This window comes from Mustela putorius, unplaced genomic scaffold (assembly GCF_011764305.1).
Source record: "Mustela putorius furo isolate JIRA1106 unplaced genomic scaffold, ASM1176430v1.1 tig00004053_pilon_pilon_pilon, whole genome shotgun sequence".
Taxonomy (NCBI): Eukaryota; Metazoa; Chordata; class Mammalia; order Carnivora; family Mustelidae; genus Mustela; species Mustela putorius.
In genome coordinates this window covers 124,186-149,863 of record NW_025422186.1, presented here as the reverse complement: position 1 = coordinate 149,863, position 25,678 = coordinate 124,186, and the positions used below count along the sequence as shown (strand labels likewise).

Below are 25,678 nucleotides of genomic sequence, written 5' to 3'. Positions count from 1 at the left end.
TCCAAAGGGGCACGTGCACCCGAATGTTTATAGCAGCAATGTCCACAATAGCCAAACTATGGAAAGAACCTAGATGCCCATCAACAGATGAATGGATCAAGAAGATGTGGTATATATACACAATGGAATACTATGCAGCCATCAAAAGAAATGAAATCTTGCCATTTGTGACAACATGGATGGAACTAAAGCGTATCATGCTTAGCGAAATAAGTCAAGCAGAGAAAGACAACTATCATATGATCTCCCTGATATGAGGAAGTGGTGATGCAACATAGGGGCTTAAGTGGGTAGGAGAAGAATCAATGAAACAAGATGGGATTGGCAGGGAGACAAACCAAAAGTGACTCTTAATCTCACAAAACAAACTGAGGGTTGCTGGGGGAGGGGGGTTGGGAGAAGGGGGGTGGGGTTAAGGACATTGGGGAGGGTATGTGATTTGGTGAGTGCTGTGAAGTGTGTAAACCTGGCGAATCACAGACCTGTACCCCTGGGGATAAAAATATATGTTTATAAAAAATAAAAAATTAAAAAATAAAAATAAAAAAATTTAAGATTCTCTCTCTCCCTTTCCCTCTGCCCCTCCCATTGTGTGTGTGTGTGTGTGTGTGTGTGCGCACACGCACGTGCGTGTGTTCACTCTCTAGAAAAAAAAGAAACAAAACAAATGAGCAAAGTGAAAATAAAGAGAGGGATAGGCAAACCAAGAAACAACTCTTAACTTTAGACAGCAAACTGAGGATTATTAGAGGGGAGATGGGTGGGAGGATGGGTTACACAGGTGATGGCAATTAAGGAGTGCACTTGTGATATGAACACTGGGTGTAGTAGGAAGTGCTGAATCACTATATTGTACATGTGAAACTAATGTTACACTGTATGTTAACTAACTGGAATTTAAATAAAAACTTGAAAAAAGAGAACAATCTCATTTATAATTACACCAAAAGAAGAGAATACCTAGGAATAAATTTAAGAAGGAGGTGAGAGATCTATGGTCTAAAATCTATGACATTGATGAAAGAAATCAAAGATGACAAATGGAAATATATACCACTCTCATGGATTGGAAAAATTAATGTCATTAAAATGTGCATACTACCCAAAGTAATCTAAAATTCAATGTCAACCATCAATAAAATAATAGTAGCATTTTTCATAGGACTAGAACCAATTATCTTATATGGAATTTTGTACGGAATCATAAAAGATCCCACATGACCAAAGCAATCTTAAGAATGAAGATCAAAGATAGAGGTATCATAATCCTAGATTTGAAGAGATACCACAAAACTATAGTAATCAAAACAGTATGGTACTGGCACAAATACAGAAGTAGATCAATATAAGAATATAACACCCAGAAAGAAATCCATACCTGTATATTCAATTAATCTATGACAAAAGAGGCAAGAATATACAATGGGGAAAAACAGTCTCTTCAATAAATGATGCTGTGAAACTGAATAGCTATATAAAAAGAATGAGGGGGGGCAACTGGGTGGCTCAGTGGGTTAAGCCGCTGCCTTCAGCTCGGGTCATGATCTCGGGGTCCTGGGATCGAGTCCCGCATCGGGCTCTCTGCTCAGCGGGGAGCCTGCTTCCTCCTCTCTCTCTGCCTGCCTCTCTGCCTACTTGTGATCTCTGTCTGTCAAATAAATAAAAATCTTAAAAAAATTTAAATTAAATTAAATTAAAAAAATAAAAATAAAAAGAATGAGGGGCACCTGGGTGGCTCAGTGGGTTAAAGCCTCTGCCTTCCTCTCAGGCCATGATCTCAGGGTCTTGGGATCGAGCCCTGCACTGGGCTCTCTGTTTGGCAGGGAGCCTGCTTCCTCCTCTCTCTCTGCCTCCCTCTCTGCCTACTTGTGATCTGTCTGTCAAATAAATAAATAAAATCTTAAAAAAAAATAAAAAGAATGAAACTGAACCATTTTCTTACACTATATTCAAAAAATAAGAAAAAAAATGGACTGAAGACCGAAATATGAGACCTGAAATCATTAAACTCCTAAAAGTAAACATAAGCAGTAATCTCTTAGACATCAGCCTCAGCAATGATATTTATGGATGTGTCTGGTCAAGCAAGGGAAACAAAAGCAAAAATAAACTATTGGGACTACACCAAAATAAAAGGCTTCTGCACAGCAAAGGAAAACCATCAACAAAACAAAAAGGCAACCTACTGAATATGAATATACCTGCCAGTGATATAGGGTTGTATAAAATATATAAAGAACTTAAACAACTCAACACCAAAGAAACATATAATTCAATTTTTATTTTTCATGTATTTTTAAAGATTTTATTTAGACTGAGCACAAGCCGGGGGAGCAGAGGGAGAGGGAGAGGCAGGGTTTCCGCTGAGCAGGGAGCCCGATGTGGGGCTCAACCCCAGGACCCCAGGATCATAACCTGAACCTGAAGGCAGAGGTTTAGCCGACTAAGCCACCCAGGTACCCCCAAACAATTCAATTTTTAAATATGGGAAGAAAACCTGAATAGATATTTTCCAAAGAACACACGCAATTGGCCAACAGACACGTGAAAAGATAACTCAACATCACTAATTGTCAGGTAAGTGAAAATCAAAACCACTATGAGATATTACCTCACATCTGTTATAATGGCTACTATTAAAAAGACAAGAAATAACAAGTTTTGGCAAGGATGTGGCGAAAAGGAAACCCTCATGCACTGTTGGTGGAAATGTTAACTGGTACTGCCACTGCGGAAAATAGTATAGAGTTTCATCAAATTAAAAATAGTAATACCGGGGCGCCTGGGTGGCTCAGTTGGTTGGACGACTGCCTTCAGCTCAGGTCATGATCCTGGAGTCCCAGGATCGAGTCCCGCATCGGGCTCCCAGCTCCATGGGGAGTCTGCTTCTCTCTCTGACCTTCTCCTCGTTAATGCTCTCTCTCACTGTCTCTCTCTCAAGTAAATAAATAAAATCTTTAAAAAAAAAATAGTAATACCATATGATCACGTAGTTCCACTGCTGGGTATTTACCTAAATAAAACAAAAACACGAATTTGTGAAAAGTTATAAGCACCCTTATGTTTACCACAGCATTATTTACAATAGCCAAGGTATGGAAGCAACCAAAATGCCCAGTGAGAGATAAATGGATAAAGTGGTATATATACATATATACAATGGAATACTACTCAGCCATAAAAAGAATGTGATCTTGCCATTTGTAACAACATGAATGGACATAGAGGGTATTGTGCTAAGTGAAGTCAGTCAGAGAAAGGCAAATACTATATGATTTCACTTATATGTGAAATCTATAGAATAAAATGATTCTGAAATACTAAGAAACTGGTGGTTATCAAAGGAGGTAGGTGGGGGAATACACAAAATAGATAAATTCAATTAAGAGGTACAAACTTCGAGTTATAAAATAAATAAGTCATGGTGATGAAAAGTACAGCATAGGAAATATGGTCAATAGTATTGTAATAAAGTTGTATGGCAACAGATGATGTCTACACTTATCATGGTGAGTACTGAATAATTATAGAAATGTTTAATCAATATGCTATACACCTGAAGATAATGTAACATTGTATCTTAATTATACTTCAACTTAAAAAGGTCAAAACTATAACCAACCATTTCAAAATGAGATAAAAGACATCAAGAAAATGATACAAAATATAAAAGAATGGCATAAATCAAAATTAGAAAAAATCAGAAATGAGGTATTAGATCTCAGAAAAAATGAGAAAAAAATCATTTCAGAAATTAAGACTAACAAAAAGAAATATGAAAGTAAATAAATACAGCCAATAATGTGAAAAGAACATAGGAAACATTTTTAAAAGTTAAAAGGAGGGAAAATTTTAAAGAAGAATGGAAAATCATATATATTTTCCAGAATGAAAAATATTCTTTAAAAAAGAAGACAACCAAAGAGATCAAAGCAATCCCTATGAAAACCTCAATGCCATTTGTTTTGTTTTATACCAAAATTAACAGAAAAAGCCTAAAATTCATATGTAATTTGAAGGGACCCTGAGTAGCCAAAAAATACCGTAGAAGAAAAGAACAAACTTGGAAGACTCACACTTCCTAATTTCAAAACTTAGTACAAAGCTACAGTAATAAAAACAGTGTGATACTTGCATAAGGACAGACATACAGTGGTGATGCAACATGGGGGCTTAAGTGGGTAGAAGAAGAATCAATGAAACAAGATGGAATTGGGAGGGAGACAAACCATAAGTGACTCTTAATCTCACAAAACAAACTGAGGGTTGCTGGGGGGAGGGGGTTTGGGAGAAGGGGGTGGGATTATGGACATTGGGGAGGGTATGTGCTTTGGTGAGTGCTGTGAAGTATGTAAACCTGGTGATTCACAGACCTGTACCCCTGGGGATAAAAATATATGTTTATAAAAAATAAAAAAATAATTAATTAAAAAAAAAAAAGAATACAAAGCCCAGAAATAACCCCTCACAAATATGTTCAAATGATTTTTGACTAGGGTGCCAAGACCATTCAATGGAAGGAGACAGTCTTTTCAACAAATGATGTAAGGAAAACAGTACATCCACATGTAAAATAATGAAGTCAGATCCTTACCTTACCCCTTATATAAAAAGTAACTCAAACTGGGATCAAAGACCTACACAGAAAAGCTACAATTTTAAGTTTTAGAAAACTTAAGGGTAATCATGACAGTGAATTTGGTGGTGATTTCTTGGATATGACACCAAAAGCACAGACACCAAAATAAAAAATAGATATTTGGACTTCATAGAAATGACAAAATGTTAGTGTTTTTTCTTTTTTTTTAAGATTTTATTTATTTATTTGACAGATCAAAAGTAGTCAGAGAGGACAGCAGAGAGTGAGATGGAAACAAGCTCCCTGCTGAGCAGAGATTTGGATGAGGGGCTTAATCCCAGGACCCTGAGATCATGACCTGAGCCGAAGGCAGAGGCCCCAACCCACTGGGCCACCCAGGCACCCCCAAAATGTTAGTGTTTCAAAGGACACTATCAAGAAAGGGAAAAGACAATCCACAAAATGGGAGAAAATATTTGCAAATCATATACTGTTAGTAAGTTCATATCCAGAATATTTTCTTTTAAAGATTTTGTTTATTTGTCAGAGAGAGAGAGCACAAGTGGGGGGAGCAGCAGGCAGAGCAGGCAGAGGGAGAAGCAGGCTCCCAGCTGAGCAAGGAACCTGATGCAGGACTTGATCCCAGGACCCTGGGATCATGACCTGAGCCAAAGGCAGATGCTTAACGGACTGATCCACCCAGGCGTCCCCATATCCAGAATATAAAAGGGCTCCTACAACTCAACAACTAAAAAATAACCCAATCTAAAAAATGGGCAGAAAGACTTGGAATGTCTCCAAAGATATACAAATGACCAATAAGCGCATGAAAAGATGCTCAAATCAGTGCTCATTAGGGAAATGCAAATAAAAAATACAAGAAATAATTTCATACACATTAGTATGGGTATTATCAAAAAACTAGAAAATAAAAACTATTGCATGGGATGTGGAGAAACTGGGGCACTTGTGCTTTCTGGTAGGAATGTAAAATGACACAGCCATCATGTAAAACAGTGGCTGTTCCTCAAAATGTTAAATACAGAATTACCATATAATCCCACAATTCTGCTCCTAGGTATATACACAAAGGCACTGAACACAGGTACTCAGATACTTGTATACCCAATGGATAGCAATTTTATTCACAAAAGCTAAAAGGTAGGAGCAACCCAATGGTCTGTCCACAGATGAGTGGATAAACAAAAAGTGGTAACATACATACAGTGGAATATTACTTAATCTTAAAAAGTTAGGGAATTCTGATATATGCTACAACATGGATGAACCTTGAGGACATTACGTTATGTGGTATAAGCTAGCCAGAAATGAACAAGTGTTGTATGAGGTATCTAAAGCAGTCAAAGCCATAGGAACAGAACATAGAATTCTGGTTGCCAGGGGGTAGGTGTTGAGGGGAGAAAGGAGTTATTGTTTAATAGGGACAGAGTGTCAGTTTTACATGATGAAAAGAATTCTGGAGATGGATACAGAATATTGTGTATGTATTAATGTCACAGAACGTACATCGAAATGCCTAAGGGGCGTCTGGTTGGCTCAGTCAGTTAAGCAACTGCCTTCAGCTCAGGTCATGATCCTAGGATCCTTGGATCCAGCCCTGACTCAGGCTCCCTGCTTAGCAGGGCAGTCTGATTCTCCCTCTTCCTTTCCCTCTGCCTCTGCCCCTGCTCGTGTTCTCTCTCTTACTTCCTCTCTCTCAAATAAATAAATAAAATCTTTAAAACTAAATGGTCAAGACAGTATATTTTACCATAATTTTTAAAAATCAATTTTATTTCTATATGCTAACAATGACCTACTGGAAATTGAAATTAATCAAGTAAGACTATTTATACTATAATCAAAAACATGAATTCTCTGGGATAAAGTTAAAATATGTACAGATTTTTATGCTGGAAACTGAGGGAAATTAAGACATAAATAGAATGCTACACTGTGTTAATGAATTTGAATATAATTCTGTTAAGATGTTAACTGTTTCTTAGATTGACCTAAAGATTCAATACAATCCCAATAAAAATCCCACCATTTTTGTAGTAATTGACAAGCTGATTTTACAATTTATGTGAAAATACACAAAGGACTTAAAGCAGCCAAAAGAGTCTAAAAAAAGAACAAAGCTGAGGACTAACTAGCTTGATTTTAAGACTTACTATAATACTACAACAATCAAGACAGTGAGGCATGAGGATAGATATAAAGAATCAACAGAACAGAATGGAGTATAGAAGCAAACCCCAGTGTTTATGATCACTAGATATCTGACAAAGGTGCCAAGACAACTCAACTGGGTAAGGACAGTCTTTCAATACTGGTACTAGAATAACATGGTATCTATATGGGGAAAAATGAACCTTCACCTTTCTCTCTCTCTCTCATATGCATAAGTACACGCAAATACACAGACACACACGCATTATCTCAAAATGGATCATAAGTCTAAAAACAGCTAAAACTTGGGAGTGCCTGGGTGGCTCAGTCAGTTAAACGGCTGCTTTCAGCTCAGGTCACTATCCTGGGGTCCTAGGACAGAGGCCCAAATCGACTTCCCTGCTCAGTGGGGAGTCTGCTTCTCCCTCTGCCCCTCCCTCCACTCATGCTCTCTCTTGCTGGCCCACTTTCTCTCTCTCAAATAACTAAAAATCTTTAATAATAAATAAAATAAATAAAAACAGCTAAAACTATAAAATGTCTAGAAAAAAGCACAGAAAGGTACAACCAAGCTCATTGGGAATGCTATCAGTACAACATATCAAAAGTGAAAAAAAGCGTAGAAGATAAATTCTTCCATATTGGGGCAAGCAAAGATTTCTAAGGACACATAAACAAGCCATAAAAGAAAAATAGAATAAATTTGACTTTATTAAAATAAATCTACAACACACCTACTAGACTATTGAAATTAAAAGGATTGAATATACTGTGTATTGGCAAGGATGTGGATGAACTGACACAGTCACCATTGATTGATGACAGGAATATACAATGGTACAACTCCTTTGGGAAACAGTTTGGTGACTTCTTATAAACTTAGAAATATCGTTACCACATAACCCAGCAATTCCACCTTTGCACATTTCCCCAGAGAAATCGAAACAAATATCCATACAAAGACTTCTACCTTGAATGCTCAAGAGTAGCATTATTCATAATCTCAAACTGGAAAAATCAAAATGTCCATCAACAGATGAATAAATAAACAAATTGCTGTCCATCCATACAATGGAATACTATTCAGGAATATATATTGATATATGCAAGAACATATATATATATATATATATATATATGAAACATATATATATATATGCAAGAATATATATTGATATATGCAAGAACACAAGTGATTTTCTAAAACATGATGATGACTAAAAGAAGTCAGATCAAAGAAAAAAAAACCACAAAATAAAACAAAATAAACCCAAAAGCACATGTATATGAAATCCCAGGAAAGATAAATGTAATCGATAGTGATAGAAACTGCATTAGTTACTACCTGGGGCTGAGAATGTACATGGGGAAACACAAGGGAATCTTCTAAGATATTTAAAATATTCTATATCTAGATTGAGGTAGTAGATATTCTGGGGTATATATTTGCCAAAATTACTTAACTGTACATTTAAAATGAGGATTTTTTAGTGTCAATTATATTTTAATAAATTTGAGCTTTTAAAGTAAATTAATTATGATTTATAAGTGTCCCTTTAGTTCTATAATTCAATAACCTATAAATTTATGAATGCCAAAAAAATCTGATTACTATAGATTTTACCAGATTATAATATCTTAGAACAATATGGTTAGAAGATATCTTAAAATTCTCTTAGTCAAAAAAAATGCTTCTGATGCTTGAATGTTCTTCATAACATTCACACCAAGTAGTCAGACTCTGCTTAAATCACTTCAGGGAGAGGGAATTTACTATATTTTAAGAAAATCCATTTCAGGGGCACCTGGGTGGCTCAGTGGGTTAAAGCCTCTGTCTTCGGCTCAGGTCGTGATCCCAGGGTCCTGGAATCAAGCCCTGCACCAGGCTCTCTGCTCCACAGGGAGCCTTCTTCCTCCTCTCTCTCTGCCTGCCTCTGCCTACTTGAGATCTCTGTCAAATAAATAAATAAATAAATAAATATATTTTTTTTAAAAGGAAAGAAAATCCATTTCAGTTTTGGAAAGGTCTAATCATTAGAGTTTCCTTATGATGACCTGAAATCTCACTCCTTGTAAGTCTCACACATGGAAATACGCACGGAATAAATTTAATTCTTTTACTCCTTGATAGTCATTCAAATATTAGGAGGAAGCTATCATGTTCCTCCTAAATCTTCCACTTTCCAAGTTTAGCATCCATATTTCCTTTATTCTTCAAATAAGATGGTTTGAGGGCTCTCACCATCCTGAGTGCCTTCCCCTTGGCATATTAAGAGTTTGTTAATATCCTCCTTCAAAAGTGTTGCCCCCTAGTCCTACACAACACTGTAAGTATGCTGTAAGCAGGGCAGAATACAGGGTGACTACACACACTTTTAGAAATATTCCATATATGGATGTAAAAGAAAGCACTTAAGTAAACATGAGATGAAGTCAGTTGTGGCTCATTCTTCATATAGCTATACCATAAAAATACCGTAACTGAGGTTTTAAGTCAACAAGTATTTACTGAATGCCTAATCTATACCTGGTATTATAGAATAAGTAGAATACGTGATCATTTCTGCAGTTAAGCTTAAAATATTTTTGTGGAAAGAAGATTTACATGTACAACATAACTGCAAATTTAAAGTATATCATTGAGTATCAAATTGTGTGGCATATATCATATGAATTTAGAATCGGAATCTGTAGATGAGGACCTTTGTGAATACTGATTGAGTATACATATGACCTGAAGCTAAAAGAGTAACTAATATGTTAGAAGGCAGAGTCAGATCTGAAGAGACCTCAATAGGCTGAAATGATGAGCCCATTCGAATAAGATGAAGACAAAGAGGGAATAATAAAATGTCCCATACTTGGATCCCCCAAAAGAAGTACACAAGAGCAGAATAGATGAAATATGGCTTAGCAGCAGAATATGTGAAAAATTTGGTGTTTTTAGTTGACTAAAATATTGTGGTAATGGCTACACCTGCCAAAGCATCACAAAATCAATGACAAGCTGTTATAATAGAAACAAAGGCCACAGTGCCACCTAGTGAACATTACTAGTTTACTTCTGATCACAAGGTCATTTTCAGTCCTACAATGAAAAGACATGATTTTTAGAACTCCATATGGTGAGTAGAACCAATATAAAACCAACACACGAGACACGGTGGTTTTCACTTTAGGCCATATAAATATTCTATAAATAGTCTTATCGTGTAACCATTGTAAGTCTTATCACCACAGCGAGCTTCGAAATCATGCTTTATTTCATCAATCTACTATAGTACTACTATAGTAGTACTAACAACACTTCATGTAGCTAAATTGCAGTTGTAAGCTGAGGATGAGATCTCTGAGTTAAAGAGTGCACAGCTGTGCATTACCATTAACTTTATCACAGACTATCACCAAAACAATCCATTATCTCTTAATGAAAATTAAGGTTTTATTATTATTTACAGCAAAATCCGACTATATGAAGTTGTGATCAATTGTTCCTATACATAGAACACAAGCTCATTTCTCCTATACTAAGTCTGTCTATACAAGCCTGACTTACACAAACCACTTAAAAATTCTCAAAAATAATGTAATAAAATTAAGATACCAGACTTAAGGTACTATAAACTCCCCAAAGGCAAAGATGATATCTATGAAACTACATAGTTTAATATTGTCTCATATAAAGTACTGGAGATACTCTCAATGGATAATGGCAATGAAAAATTTACATTTATATGACTTTGAAAATAAACTAAAGAAATTACCTATATCTAGCATTGTTATCTCAAAGGGATGTTGCTAAATGTATGAACCAATGAATCTGTAACATAATCTACTAAGAGTTCAGAGGAATTCATTCTCCAACTCCTTTAACCCACCCAAATCAACTTCTGACTTATGATTTAATATTTTATTTCAAAGCAGAATAAAACAAAATGTATTTCCTTCTTGCCAAAGGAAATGAACTGAGTTACAGAAGAGAATAATGCAGTGATTTCTAAAATAGTGTAATCTCCTTCAGTTCTGATAATCAAACATAGATCTTCATCATTTTTAGTTTCCAATTATCCACAGTAGCAAGGAAAGAAACAGCATGAACAAATGCAATTCCTTTAATCACAAGAAACTGACAGGTGTTTATTGAGTCTCTATGACTAAACATTAAGCTCTATGCCAGCTGTCAGGGAAAATAAAGATAAGATATGGTTTCTGTCTCAAGGTCGCAATCTGATAGGGGGCTAAGTCAGGTACATAAACTAGAATAAAGTTTTATTAGACTATGGCTGTTTTCATGGTTCAATGGCAGACTTGAATACTTAAAACAGAGACTGTATGGTGTAGAAAACCTGAAATATTTACTATGTAATTCTTCACAGAAATTTTGCTGACCTATGTAATATACCATAATATTCATCTTTTTTTTAATTTTTTATTTTTTATAACATATATTTTTATCCCCAGGGGTACAGGTCTGTGAATCACCAGGTTTACACACTTCACAGCACTCACCAAAGCACATACCCTCCCCAATGTCCATAATCCCACCCCCTTCTCCCAACCCCCCTCCCCCTAGCAACCCTCAGTTTGTTTTGTGAGATTAAGAGTCACTTATGGTTTGTCTCCCTCCCAATTCCATCTTGTTTCATTGATTCTTCTTCTACCCACTTAAGCCCCCATGTTGCATCACCACTTCCTCATATCAGGGAGATCATATGATAGCAGAGAATATTCATCTTTTGATTTTCTGTCTCTCCTAGTAGAATGATAAACCCCATGGGTTTAGGTGTTTTTGTCTATTTTGTTCATTACTATATTCCAATGCCTAGGACAGTACTAAATGTATAGTAGATAGTCAATACATATTTTTTAATAAGTGGACACTGAAAGAATATCAGCCATAATTTTAGCTTAAAAAGTTTGGTGAAAGGAAGGACAAAGAGAGAACTGTAATTTGAGTAAGATGACAAGACTGAAGGAGAGTTTTTGAATTAAGCAGATGTCAAAATAATTGTAGTGATGGGGAAAGAAACAGTTGAGAGAGAAATATTAAAGAGTTAGAGTTGAGATTTATAAAGAAGGTCCCCCGAAAAAGTTCCTTCTAAGAGATTAAAAGAAGAAAGGAAGGGTAAAGAAAGGAGAAGTTGGTGGAGTTTATATAAGTGGCTACAGATTCAGAAAACTATAAGATAAAGTTTTTTGCTAAAGGGAAGGGTAAGGCATCATGGCTTATGGACAACAAACTTTGGAATCACCATTGTGAAGAGTATGACAGAAAGTTAATAAGAGTCAGTTTTATTGACTACCTAGCTGAAAAACCATGCAATTTTAGCAGATCCAGTAAATGTGGTTTCATAATTTATTCTGAACAGTATTCAAATAGCTCAAGGGAAGGAGTGAAAAAAAAACAGACAATGAAAATTAACAAGGGAAGGTGGGAATAGTAAAACAGTAAAATATAATGGACTGTATAATTTCTTTTCACCCTCCTTAGTGCATAGGAAAGCATTCCTTACATATGGAGGATACCAAGTAATTGTCTGCTACGTTCAAGATAGGAAGGATGAAAGAGAAAAATACACTAACAGTGATCAAAAAGGTTACCTCAAGCTTACTGAGAATAACTTTGGGCTTCACCACCAATCTGGCCTTAAATGATAGAATCATACATTGTATATACACTCTTAGGACATGCCTGGTTTCCCGCTCTCCTCTTCCCCTTCTCACTACTAATATCATTTGAACTCCAAATTATAGGCTTTGAACTCCAAATTATATTAGGCTCTAAGATCAAACCTGACATTAATTAGAGAAGACTTAAGAAGCACTGTTTCAGAATGGCTAAAATTAACAAGTCAGGAAACAACAGATGTTGGAGAGGATGCAGAAAAAGGGGGACCCTCCTACATTGTTGGTGGCAATGCAACTGGTGCAGCCACTCTGGAAAACAGCCTGGAGGTTCCTCAAAAAGTTGAAAATAGAGGTACCCTAAGACCCAGCCATCACACTACTGGGTATTTACCCTAAAGATACAGATGTAGTGATCCGAGGGGGCACATGCAACCAAATATTTATAGCAGCAATGTCCGCAATAACCAAACTATGGAATAAACCTAGATGTCCATCAACAGATGGATGGATAAATGGATGAATGGATAAAGAAAATGTGGTATGTATGTATGTGTACACACACACACACACACACACACACATACACACACAATGGAATACTATGCAGTCATCAAAAGAAATGAAATCCTGCCATATGCAATGACGTGGATGCAAATACATATATGCCATAATAATAGAGGGTATTATGCTGAGTGAAATAAGTCAATTGGAGAAAGACAATTATCATATGATCTCTCTGATACGAGGAATCTGAGAGGCAGGGTGGGGATTTCGGGGGTAGGGAAGGAAAAAATGAAACAAGATGGGATCAGGAGGGAGACAAACCATAAGAGACTCTCAGTCTCATAAAACAAACTGAGGGTTGCTGGGGGGTGGGAGGGTAGGGAGAGGGTGGTTGGGTTATGGACATTGGGGAGGGTATGTGATATGGTGAGTGCTATGAAAAGTATAAGCCTGATGATTCACAGACTTGTACCCCTGGGGCAAATAACACATTATATGTTAATAATAATTAATAAAAAAAAAAAGAAGCAGCAGCACTGTGTTTCAGGGTGCCTGGCTTGCCCAGTCAGTGGAGCATGTGACTCTTGATCTCAGCATCATGAGTTCAAACCCCACACTGGGTATAGAGACTACTTAAAAAGACACAGCACTGCTTCAAGTCTTGAAAGACTGTATCTACTCACTTCAGTTCTAGTAACTGCACCCCAGCCTGAACCCCTATCCCTGACCACCACTCTTAAATACAGCCTCATATTCTAGGGATGCCTGGGTGGCTCAGCTGGTTAAGCATCCACCTTTGGTTCAGGTCATGATCTCAGGGTCCTAGGATCAAGCCTCAAGTTAGGCTTCCTGCTCAATGGGGAGTCTGCTTCTCCCTCTCCCTTTGTCCCTCACCCACTCCCCACTCATGTGTGCACTGTCTCTCTCTCTCTCAAATAAATAAATAAAATCTTTAAAGATCTGCCTGTTAGGATACCCTGAGGCTAGCTTCTTGGTTGAGTCAAAGGCAACTATGTCTTGCTCATGTCTGTAACCTCAGAGACTATCGCAGTGTCTTGGGCTGTACTCTATCTCCATTAGTTGAACAGACAGCAGAACAGATACCCTTCCTTGGCCTGAAAATGTATTCATCCAAATGGCATGTCTGTCCCTAAGTCCAGGTCCTTTCCAAACTACCAAGCCAACATAAATTATCAAAGTTACAGTAACTTTCTGATTACCATCTTTATGTCTTTAAGTAAGCAGTAAGCAACTATCTTTCTGAAATAGTTAATGGCATCCTATGCAGAAATATAATGAATTAAGTAATGAAACCTGTGCAATAATCTTTTTTTTCAGGTCTTTAAACAGTAGTGTCACCTATCTTTCTGAAACACTTAAATGCTAGGCTGTGCTGAAATATCATGATCTAAGTAACATTTTAGCTTCTCTTCTAGAACTATAAATTTTTATTATACAAACTAAATGGTAAATTTTCCATTGAAAGAAAATTTGAAGTATTTAGTCAAATAGACAACTCTTCAAAGTAAACAAAAACTCAAAAGAAAATGTCTGGAATGATAACCAGTAATTATATATTTTACCTTAAACTTGTCATTAAAACCTGAAAACCAATAAAAGCCTTCACATTTTATCTGGGTCCATACTTGTCCTTCTCACTTGTCCTTCCACAAGCCAATACCATTCCCCACTTAAGTTCATACTACATGATACCCAAAACAAGAAATGCCCCATTGCTCTGGGATGTATGAATGGCTTCATCCTTAAGTGAGTTTTTATCTCATTCACCTCCTAGAATTTTGTTCTGAAAAACAATCAGAAATGTTTTTTGAATCAGAAATGTTTTATGAGGGGCGCCTGGGTGGCTCAGTGGGTTAAGCCTCTGCCTTCGGCTCAGGTCATGGTCTCAGGGTCCTGGGATCGAGCCCCGCATTGGGCTCTCTGCTCTGCAGGGAGCCTGCTTCCTCCTTTCTCAGCCTGCCTCTCTGCCTACTTGTGATCTCTGTCTGTCAAATGCTTAGCGAAATAAGTCAAGCAGAGAAAGACAACTATCATATGATCGCCCTGATATGAGGAAGTGGTGATGCAACATGGAGGCTTAAGTGGGTAGAAGAAGAATAAATGAAACAAGATGGGATTGGGAGGGAGACAAACCATAAGTGACTCTTAATCTCACAAAACAAACTGAGGGTTGCCGGGGGGAGGGGGTTTGGGAGAAGGGGGTGGGATTATGGACATTGGGGAGGGTATGTGCTTTGGTGAGTGCTGTGAAGTGTGTAAACCTGGTGATTCACAGACCTGTACCCCTGGGGATAAAAATATATGTTTATAAAAAATAAAAAATTAAAAAATAAATAAATAAATAAATAAATAAAATCTTTAAAAAAAAAGAAATGCTTTTTGAATCAAAAACAATCAGAAATGTTTTTGAAATGTTGCTAAACATTTTCTAAAGCAGTTGGACAGGCAACAGGTAACTCAGTACATAAAAGAATGACCATCTTATCTGAGTTTTCCACACTGAATGTTTGACCAATCTAAGTGTGTCTTATAATTTAGTCTGCTTCAAAGGACAATATTGCAGATGGTTAGTAGCAGACAACTTTGTTCAGAAGTTCCAATGATCTATTACTTTTCAGAAGAGGGTACCCAAAAAAGCCAGTAAGTAATGGAATTAATGGTTTTTCCAATTCTCTCTTTCCGGGAAGTCCCAATCGGTCATGTTTACCATGTACAAATCAGAAAAATACCAATTTGAGCTTATATGAAGTAACTCTCAGACATCTTAACCTCGTAGCCAAGAAGACACACCAAACTATCTATCTCTCCACCACAACACATAACACTTCCTGCCTTCGAAAAAAGATAAATGAAAGGACCTTATCAAGTTGTTTCAAATGCAGGTAACAGGAAGCCATGTTCCTCCGCAGCTTGGCCAAGTCCAGATCTGTTTGATCAGCTGTATAAAATCTCAGAGAATAATAGTACCAGTTTAGCGCATCAGCATAATTTTGTACCTAAAAGTTGAAAAGAAATAATAAAATTACAGAGATATCTCTATTTTGACCTTAATTTTTCTAAGTCACCTCTAGAAAAAAACAAAAAATTGCATTTTTTTTAGGCAACCAAAATACAACACCCTCTCTAGTTAAGTTCTAAGTTCATCTTATGATCTGTCTAATTGGAAACTAATATTCTCTCTTCTTTCCCCATATTAGAAATTTCACAGAAACCATCAACAAAGTTAAAAGAAAACCTACAGAATGGGAGAAAATATTTGTAAACCACATATTCTAATAGAGGGTTAATATCCAAAATCTACAAAAAACTCCTACAACTCAATAGTAAAAAAGAAAGAAAGAAAGAAAGAAAGAAAGAAAAGATGTAGAAGCAGAAGCAGAAGGAGGAGGAGGAGGAGGAACATTTAAAATGGGCAAAGGAGGGCGCCTGGGTGGCTCAGTGGTTAAGCCGCTGCCTTCGGCTCAGGTCATGATCTCAGGGTCCTGGGATCGAGTCCCACATCGGGCTCTCTGCTCAGCAGGGAGCCTGCTTCCTCCTCTCTCTCTCTCTGCCTGCCTCTCTACCTACTTGTGATTTCTCTCTGTCAAATAAATAAATAAAGTCTTTAAAAAAAAAAAATGGGCAAAGGACCCAAATAGACATTTTTCCAAAGAAGACATACAGGGGCACCTGGATGGTTCTGTCAGTGAAGCATTTGATTTTCTTTTAAGATTTTCTTTATTTATTTAACATAAAGAGAGCAAGCACAAGCAGGGGGAGCAGGAGAGAGAGAAGCAGGCTCTCCACTGAGCAGGGACCCCAATATGGGGCTCGATCCCAGGACCCTGGGATCATGACCTGAGCAGAAGGCAGATGCATAACCAACAGACCCACCCAGGTGCCCCAAGCATTCAACTCTTGATTTTGGCTCAAGGTCATGATCTCAGGGTTGTGAGATCAAGGCCCAGGCTGGGATCCATGCTCAGCTGGGAGTCTGCTTGAGGATTCTCTCTATCTTCTCTCCCTCTGCCCCTCCCCCTGCCGATGCTCTCTCTCTCTCAAATAAATAATCTTTTTAAAAAGACATACAAATGGTCAACAGGTAGAAGAAAAGGTACTCAACACTACTAATCATCTGGAAAATGCAAATCAAAACCACAGCAAGATATCATCTCATAACTATTAGAGTTGGTGTCATCAAAAAGACAAGGGATAACAAATGCTAGTGAAGATGTGGAGAAAAGGGAAACACGGTACACTGTTGGTGGGAATGTAAAATGGTAGTAGGGTTACCACAGAAAACAGTATGGAGGTTTCTCAAGAAATCTAAATTAGACTACTATATGATCCAGCAATCCTATGTCTTTATTTAAAAGAGATTATCTCTACTCCCATGTTCACTGCAGCAATATCCACAATAGCCAAGGTAAGGAAACAACCTAAGTATCCATTTACTGATGAATGGACAAAGAAAATATGGTATAGGTACACAATGGAATATTATTCAGCCATAAAAAGAGAGACATCCTGCCATTTGCGACAAGGATGAAGCTGGAGGATTATTAGTATGCTAGGTGAAATAAACCAGACAAAGAAAGACAAATATTTCATGTTATCACTTACATGTAGAATCTGGAAAAAAAAAAAAGTTAAACCCTAGAAACAGAGAGTAGAATAGTGGTTGGGAGGGGCTTTAGGGTAGGGGAAATGGGGAGAGGTTGGTAAAAGGGTACAAATTTTCAGTTATAAAATGAAAAAGGTCTGAAGATCTAAAGTATGACATAGTGGCTATAGCTGACTACAGTTATACTAGGTTATATAACTAAATTTTGCTAAGAGAATAGAACTTAAGTATTCTCATTAAAAAAAAGGGTGATGAATATGTTAATTAAATCAATGATTAGAACTCTTTCACAACGTATACATATACCTAATCAAATCATCACATTGTATACTTATACTTGTGTCAACTATACCTCAGTAAAAAAATTTTTTTAAAGATTTTATTTATTTATTTGATAGAGAGAGATCACAAGTAGGCAGAAAGGCAGGCAGAGAGAGAGAGAGGAGGAAGCAGACTCCCTGCCGAGCAGAGAGCCCGATACGGGACTCAATCCCAGGACCCTGAGATCATGACCCGAGCCGAAGGCAGTGGCTTAACCCACTGAGCCACCCAGGCGCCCGCCTCAGTAAAAAATTTTTAAAAAGATATTTCACGGGGGCGCCTGGGTGGCTCAGTGGGTTAAGCCTCTGCCTTCGGCTCGGGTCATGATCCCAGGATCCTGGGATTGAGCCCCGCATTGGGCTCTCTGCTCGGCGGGGAGCCTGCTTCCTCCTCTCTCTCTGCCTGCCTCTCTGCCTACTTGTGATCTCTGTCTGTCAAATAAGTAAATAAAATCTTAAAAAAAAAAAAAAGATATTTCACGGGGCGCCTGGGTGGTTCAGTGGGTTAAAGCCTCTGCCTTCAGCTCAGGTCATGGTCTCAGGGTCCTGGGATCAGGCCCCACATCGGGCTCTCTGCTCCGCAGGGAGCCTGCTTCCCCTTCTCTCTCTGCCTGCCTCTCTGCCTACTTGTGATCTCTCTCTGTCAAAATAAATAAATAAAACTTAAAAAAAAAAGATATTTCACATGTGGGATGAAAAGTCTGAGGGGTGGTGAACCACCCTAGAAATCTCTAAATACAATTTTAGTTATTGAATATGCAACTAATGAATCATTGAACACTTCAACACAATCTTATGATGTAACTATATGCTAGCTAACTGAACACTAAAAAATTAATTAAAAAGATGATAAATGAAATCTTGCCATTTCCAACAACGTGGATGGAACTAGAGGGTATTATGCTGAGCAAAATAAGTCAATCAGAGAAAGACAATTATCATAATCTCCCTGATATGAGGAATTTGAGAGGCGGCGGGGGGTTATGGGGGGTAGGGACGGAAAAAATGAAACAAGATGGGATCAGGAGGGAGACAAACCATAATAGACTCTTTTTTTTTTTAAGATTTTATTTATTTGATAGAGAAAGAGAGCTCACAAAAAAGAGAAGCAGGCAGAGAGAGAGGGGGGAAACAGGTTCTCCACTGAGCAGAGCCCGACATAGGGCTCGATCCCAGGACCCTGAGATCATGACCTGAGACAAAGGCAGAGGCTTAACCCACTGAGCCACCCAGGTGCCCCAACCATAAGAGACTCTTAATCTCACAAAACAAACTGAGGGTTGCTGGGGGATGTGGGGGGGTAGGGAGAGGGTGGTTGGGTTATGGACACTGGGGAGGGTATGTGCTATGATGAGTACTGTGAAGTGTGTAAGCCTGATGAATCACAGACCTCTACCCCTGGGGCAAATAATACATTATATGTTAATAAAAATGATTTAAAAAATTTTTTAAAGAATATCCATAATTTACCATGCTAATATAGCTATTTTCGTTTTTCTATACTCCGTTTTAACTTTGTCCTTTTGTATTTGTATACAGTTGCAATCATAGCTTATATGAGAGTTTTCATGTTCCATTCTTTACATTTGACTTTATTTTGTAAATATTAATCTATATTACTATGGAGTCTTCACAGTTGTCAATTTAAGGAATGTTTAACATTCAATTAAGTTAATATACAATTATTTTCTTAATGCTGGATATTTCATTGATTTTGAGGTTTATGTCTTCTGCCCATTTTTTAACTGGACTATTTTGGGGGAGGGTGTTGAGTTGTATCGGTTCTTCATGTATTTTAGATACTAACCGTTTATTGGATCTGCCATTTGCGAACATCTCCTGTTCAGTTGGTTGTCTTTTAGTTTTGTGGACTATTTCCTTTGCTGCGCAGAAACTTTTTATTTTGATGCACTCTCAATAGTTTATTTTTGCTTTTGTTTCCCTTGCCTCAAGAGACATGTCTAGAAAAATGCTGCTAGAGCTGATGTCTGAGAAATTATTGCCTGTGCTCTTAACTATACTGTTTTTCTTTCTTTCTTTCTTTCTTTTTTTTTTTTAGGTAAGCTCTACACCCATGATCCCAAGATCAAGAGTCACATGCTCTACCAATTGAGCCAGCCAGATGCCCCTATTCTTTACTTTCTAAAACAACAACAACAAAAACCTCACCTTTAGTTTCCATTTTTCCCACAGTAAACTTTGATTGTTTTGTAAAGAGAAAAAATATCACCACTTTTTGGCACTTTTAATGGCACAACTTTTTTAAGAGCAGTTTTAAGTTCACAACAAAACTGCGGAGAATGTATAGAGATTGGCTATATGCGTCCTGCCCTCACACGAGTCCCACTTTATCAACATCCTCTACCAAAGTAGCACATTTACTACAACTGATGAACTTACATGGACATGCACTAATCGCCCAAAGTCCAGAGTTTACATTAGGGTTCACTCCTGGTGTAGTGTATTCTATGGGCTTACACAAATGTATAATGATAAGTATCTATCACCACAATATCAAAGTCTTTTCAATGCCTATGAATATTTAATATATAAATGGTACCTAAACAGATTATTAAAATATTTGACACTTTATGATTATTATAGTGAATACATATATTTGTTAGGGTAGAGAAAGAATATAAAGAATGAAAAAATAGATTCTTCCCAAACCTCAAAACTTCTGGCAGCTTTTCTCCACAGAATGTTGTGTAAACAGCCCACTAAATCTGTTGTCAATTCTCTTCCTGTTTGGTGACCTGAAAATAAAAACCAAAGTTCTAAAACCAAAAATCAAGATCTATTACATTAAATAAGAACACTAACTATATTCAGAACCTATAATCTTTAAGTAATGGCTATAAACACAATCACATTCTGACAGGTTTTCATCATCAATTTTAGGTTTACTAGCAAAACTAATTATATAATACAATCAGAGTTTGCTAGAATCACAGTAATTTGCCTATCAATTTGTGATAGTTTCCCAGCTTAGTCTCCTTTTAACGTATTTTCCATGTTCCAAATTTGATCATCACCTGGTACTTTAATGTTATTCTGAATGAACAGATAGCAATGCTAAAAATCGTTAATACGAAGTGTTTATATTATGTACTAACAAGATCAGACCAAGTTCACAAGAAAGGCCAATTATACCTTAAAGCCTTTGTAAAATACTTTAAGACCATGTTTACACATTAACTTTATTACTTTAAATTGTAACTCATGTCTGATTGTTTCTGGTCTAGACACTTACAGGGTTCAAATACATTAGCACACATTAAGATAAAGTTTAAACTATAATAGAATTCTATATCCACTTCTCTTCTACCCTTTGGCACTATTGATTTCCACAAAAGTTTTGATGAGAACACTAAGAGTCTCTGACCTCCCAGCACAGTCAAGAGACATAATTTGTTCCATGGCTTAGATAAAACTACTCACATCAGAGTCAAATGCTATTCAATGTACCAACTTAAAATATTACATGACTTTGAGAGTATAAGTTCATAATTCAATATCACAGTGAAACTGACTAACTATAATCTTGGGAAAATTAGTCATTCTGGATAAACACATTTTCTAGTTAGCTGACAATTAATTTTCATTAAAAATAAAACATTTTTTATTTTGAAAACTCTAAATTATTTCGTTAAAGTTCTTAATTTTTCTAAAAATTATGTTTTATAAATTAGGTTTTTCTTTTCTTAAAGATTTATTTATGTTAATGAGAGCAATAGAGCATGAGCAAGGGGAGGTGCAAAGGGAGAGGGACAGAAAGAAGCAGACTCCCCATTGAGCATGCAACCTGACATGGGGGCTTGATCTCACACCCTGAGATCATGACCTGAGCCAAAATCAACAGTCAGATGCTTAACCGACTAAGCCACCCAAGTGCCCCTAAATTATGTTTTTCCAAACATACTTTCTGGTTTTCTGAAGCACAATTTAATCTTTGCTTGCCCATTCAAGGTAATAACACTAACAACTCGTGTATTTTATTGTACTATTATACCTCAGTGATGACTTTGGGAACAATTATATAGTACAAACTATTGTATCTTTAAAAATATTTGAAACTGTTTCATAAAATTTGTAGTTTTCTCCTCCCTTGTGGCCAGATTATCTATGTATTTCCATACAGAACTTTTCTCTCTTTGTAATATGCTACCATTAAAATGCTAAGAGGTGGAAAACCAGATAATCAAACTTATTCAAAATTGGGTCTAAAAATAACTGGATTCCTAGGGAGAGTCTTTAGGGAGCACATTATCAATAAAATATGGCTCACAGAATTTAGAATTCAAAGGCTCTTAGAGATTATCTACTCAAAAGATTTCCACTTAAAAAAATCAATCACAGGGCAGCCGGGTGGCTCAGTGGGTTAAGCCTCTGCCTTCGGCTCAAGTCATGATCTCACGTTTCTGAAATCAAGCCCTGCATTGGGCTCTCTGCTCAGCAGGGAGCCTGCTTCCCCCCAACCCTGCCTGCCTCTCTGCCTACTTGTGATATCTCTGTCAAATAAATAAATAAAATCTTTTAAAAAAATCTCTCTGATTTTTATAAAACCATTATACATATTTGGAAAAATTCAAGAAATCTGGTAAAATAAAAGACAGCAGGGGAGCCTGAGTAGCTCAATCAGCTGAACATCCGACTTTGATTTTGCCTATGGTCATGTTCTCAAGGTCATGAGATCAAGCCCCATATCAGGCCATGCTCAGCATGGAGTCTGCTTATCTCTCTCTCTGTTCCTCCTGCTCCTCTCTCTTGCGCTCACTCACCCAAAAAGTAAATATACAAAATCTTTTTTAAAAAATAAAAGAGGGGCGCGTGGGTGGCTCAGTGGGTTAAAGCCTCTGCCTTCGGCTCAGGTCATGATCTCAGGGTCCTGGGATTGAGCCCCACATCGGGCTCTCTGCTTAGCAGGGAGCCAGTTTCCCTTCCTCTCTCTCTCTGCCTGCCTTTCTGCCTACTTGTGATCTCTGTCTGTCAAATAAATAAATTTTTAAAATCTTTAAAAAAACAAAAAGAAAGATTTTTCTTTTAAGTGACTTTTTGTCATCACTCAGAATAAATCCCAGTATTAACATTTAGTAACTATCACTCCTATTCTATCTCTGTATATGTGTACAATTAGAAGGATGTATTGGGGTGAGAATTTTCCAAGAAAGGGATCATACTATGTTCTTCAGGGTATAGAGTTCTACAGAGAGGTAAAGGTTAAGGGAATGCTGAAATTTGGTTCTACATCTCTGCTTTAACAGAGAAATTATATTTTATTTGGGACAGGGTTCATATAAGATTGCATGACAAGGGGCACCTGGGTGGCTCAGTGGGTTAAGCCGCTGCCTTCGGCTCAGGTCATGATCTCAGGGTCCTGGGATCGAGTCCCGCATCATCGGGCTCTCTGCTCAGCGGGGAGCCTGCTTCCTCCTCTCTCTCTCTGCCTGCCTATCTGCCTACTTGTGATCTCTCTCTGTCAAATAAATAAATAAAATCTTAAAAAAAAAAGATTGCATGACAAAAAAGATGCTGGGGCTAAAAAGGAAGTTAAAAACTAGGAATCTATTTCACAACCTCTGTTTTATAGTTAGAAAGAAGATCCAGAGATGTTATTAACTTGCCAGAAGGCACACAACTTACTTGAGATCACACTGAAATCATGAAATTAGGCCTCTAACCTCACAATTCTTCACTATACAAGAGCTTCAAGCTCAGAGGTTTTCTGGTTTTGTTGATGTTTTGCTATTTTTGCTGTTTCTCATTCTAGCCTGTGGAATCTGAATCAATGAGGTGTTATAGTTAATGGTTATTAGGGAAAAAAAAAGCAGGCAAGGAAAAGGGATCCACTGACCTAAGAATCTTGCCACTGTTCTGACATCTAAGAATTACATGCATATTAACACCTTTCTAAAACCTGCAGAAGGGATGCCTGGTTGGCTCAGTCAGTTAAGTGTCTGTCTTTGGCTCAGGTCATGATCTTAGGGTCCTGGGATGGAATCTCACTTTGGGCTCCCTGCTCAGTGGGGAGCTTCCTTCACCCTCTGCCTGCAGCTCCCCCTGCTAGTGTACTCTTCTTTCTTCCTCTCTTTGACAACTAAATAAAATCTTTTTTAAAATAGTAAAAAAAAAAAAAAGAAAGAAAGAAAGAAAAAAAAAGAATGAAACCTGCAGAAATCCTACTGACCTAAAATGATTTCTTCAATCTTCTCCTTGGCAAGCAGTTCTTCCTTTCTTTGTAAAAGCATGTCAATGTGGAGCAGTAGAGCTTTTCCAATATTTTCTGATGACTTAAAATGTTCACAGATAATCTTCATGAAATAGAACCCAACAGCCTCCCTGTTCAATGAGACACAATTTTAAATGGCATGAATAGAATAACTTGTTTTTTATCAATGGGACTAAAGTTTATTTAAGAATAAGCAAAACATGCAAGATAAAACTGTATCTGAGCTTAGGTAGTATCACCAAAAGTCTAAATAAGCCTATTTGTTAACAATGATTTAATTCAATTTCAATTCAATTCATAAACATTTTCTTATCATGAACATCTTTAGTCAGATAATCATCTCTATCCTAATATCTAATTTATCCTTTCGCTTCTAGAACTGATGCCAATTTATAAAAATTGGAACATGAGATCCAGTAAAGACACATGAACTGACATTAGAAATTTACTAGTCCCTTGTGATGAGAACTTTTAGGATCTATTCTCTTAGTAACTTTCAAATATACCATAGAGTAGTGTTACCTATAGTCATGTGTATATTACATCCCCAGTATTTATCTTCAAATTGAAGGTCTGTACCTCTTGACCACCTTAAGCCATTATGATAGACACCTTAAACTTATACAGTGCTGAATGACAATTATATCTCAACAAAACTGAAAGAGAAAAAAGAAACTTACAGTTCCATCTGCCAAAAACTCCTTTTAAAAAATTTATTTATGCTTGATTACACAAACAGTACAATAGTATATTCTGAATATTTAAAAATGCAAATAGTTCATGGACTGGAAGACTTAATATTGTTATGATGCCAATACTACCAAAGCAATCCCGAGATTAAATGTAAACTTTATGAAAATCTCAGTGACATTTTGGCAGAAATGGAAAACTCTGCCCTAAGGTTCATACGGAATCACAAGGGACTCCAAACAAAGCTGAAAGACTACCAATTCCTGTTTTCAAAATTTACTACAAAGGTAATCAAAACAGTGTCGTATTGGCATAAAGACAGATAGATATACCAATGGAATAAAACAGAGTTCAGAAATTAAAAAAACATATATAATCAAATGATTTTCAACAAGGATGTCAAGACCATTCAGTATGGAAAGCACAGTCTATTCAACAAACGGTGTTGGGACAAATGGATATCCATATGCAAAAGAATGAAATTGGACATTTATATTTACCATATACAAAAATGAACTGAAAATAGATTAAATGACCTAAACAGAAGAACTAAAGTATAAAATTTTTAGAAGAAAACATAGGGGAGGGAGGCCTGGGTGGCTCGGTCAGTTAAACGTCTGCCTTTGGCTCGGGTCATGATCCCTGAGTCCTGGGATTAAGTCTCACAGCAGGCTCCTTACTCAGTTGGGAGCCTGTTTCTCCCTCTGCCTGCTTTTCCCCCTGCCTGTGCTCTCTCTCCCTCTCTCTCTCTGACAAATAAATAAAATCATAAAAAAAGAAAACATAGGGGGAAATCTTTATAACATTGAATTTGGTAATAATTTCTTAGATATGATACCAAGATCAGAGGTAACAAAAACAAAAATAGATAAACTGGACTACACTGAATTTAAAATCTTTTGTGTATTAAAGGATACAATAGAGTGAAATTG

At 36.9% G+C, this 25,678-nt stretch overlaps 1 protein-coding gene across 1 annotated transcript in view; it reads right to left on the bottom strand.

Annotated features, from left to right (window-relative positions):
* Positions 1-25,678, bottom strand: part of TEX11 (testis expressed 11) — a gene marked incomplete at its 5' end in the record, with an annotated part of 282,218 nt that overhangs the window by 135,493 nt on the left and 121,047 nt on the right. Inside the window, 3 exons of the mRNA XM_045072768.1 lie at positions 15,763-15,900; positions 20,498-20,583; positions 24,015-24,166. Of these exons, the coding sequence (XP_044928703.1) occupies positions 15,763-15,900; positions 20,498-20,583; positions 24,015-24,166 (376 nt within the window). The remainder of the gene's footprint in view (positions 1-15,762; positions 15,901-20,497; positions 20,584-24,014; positions 24,167-25,678) is intronic.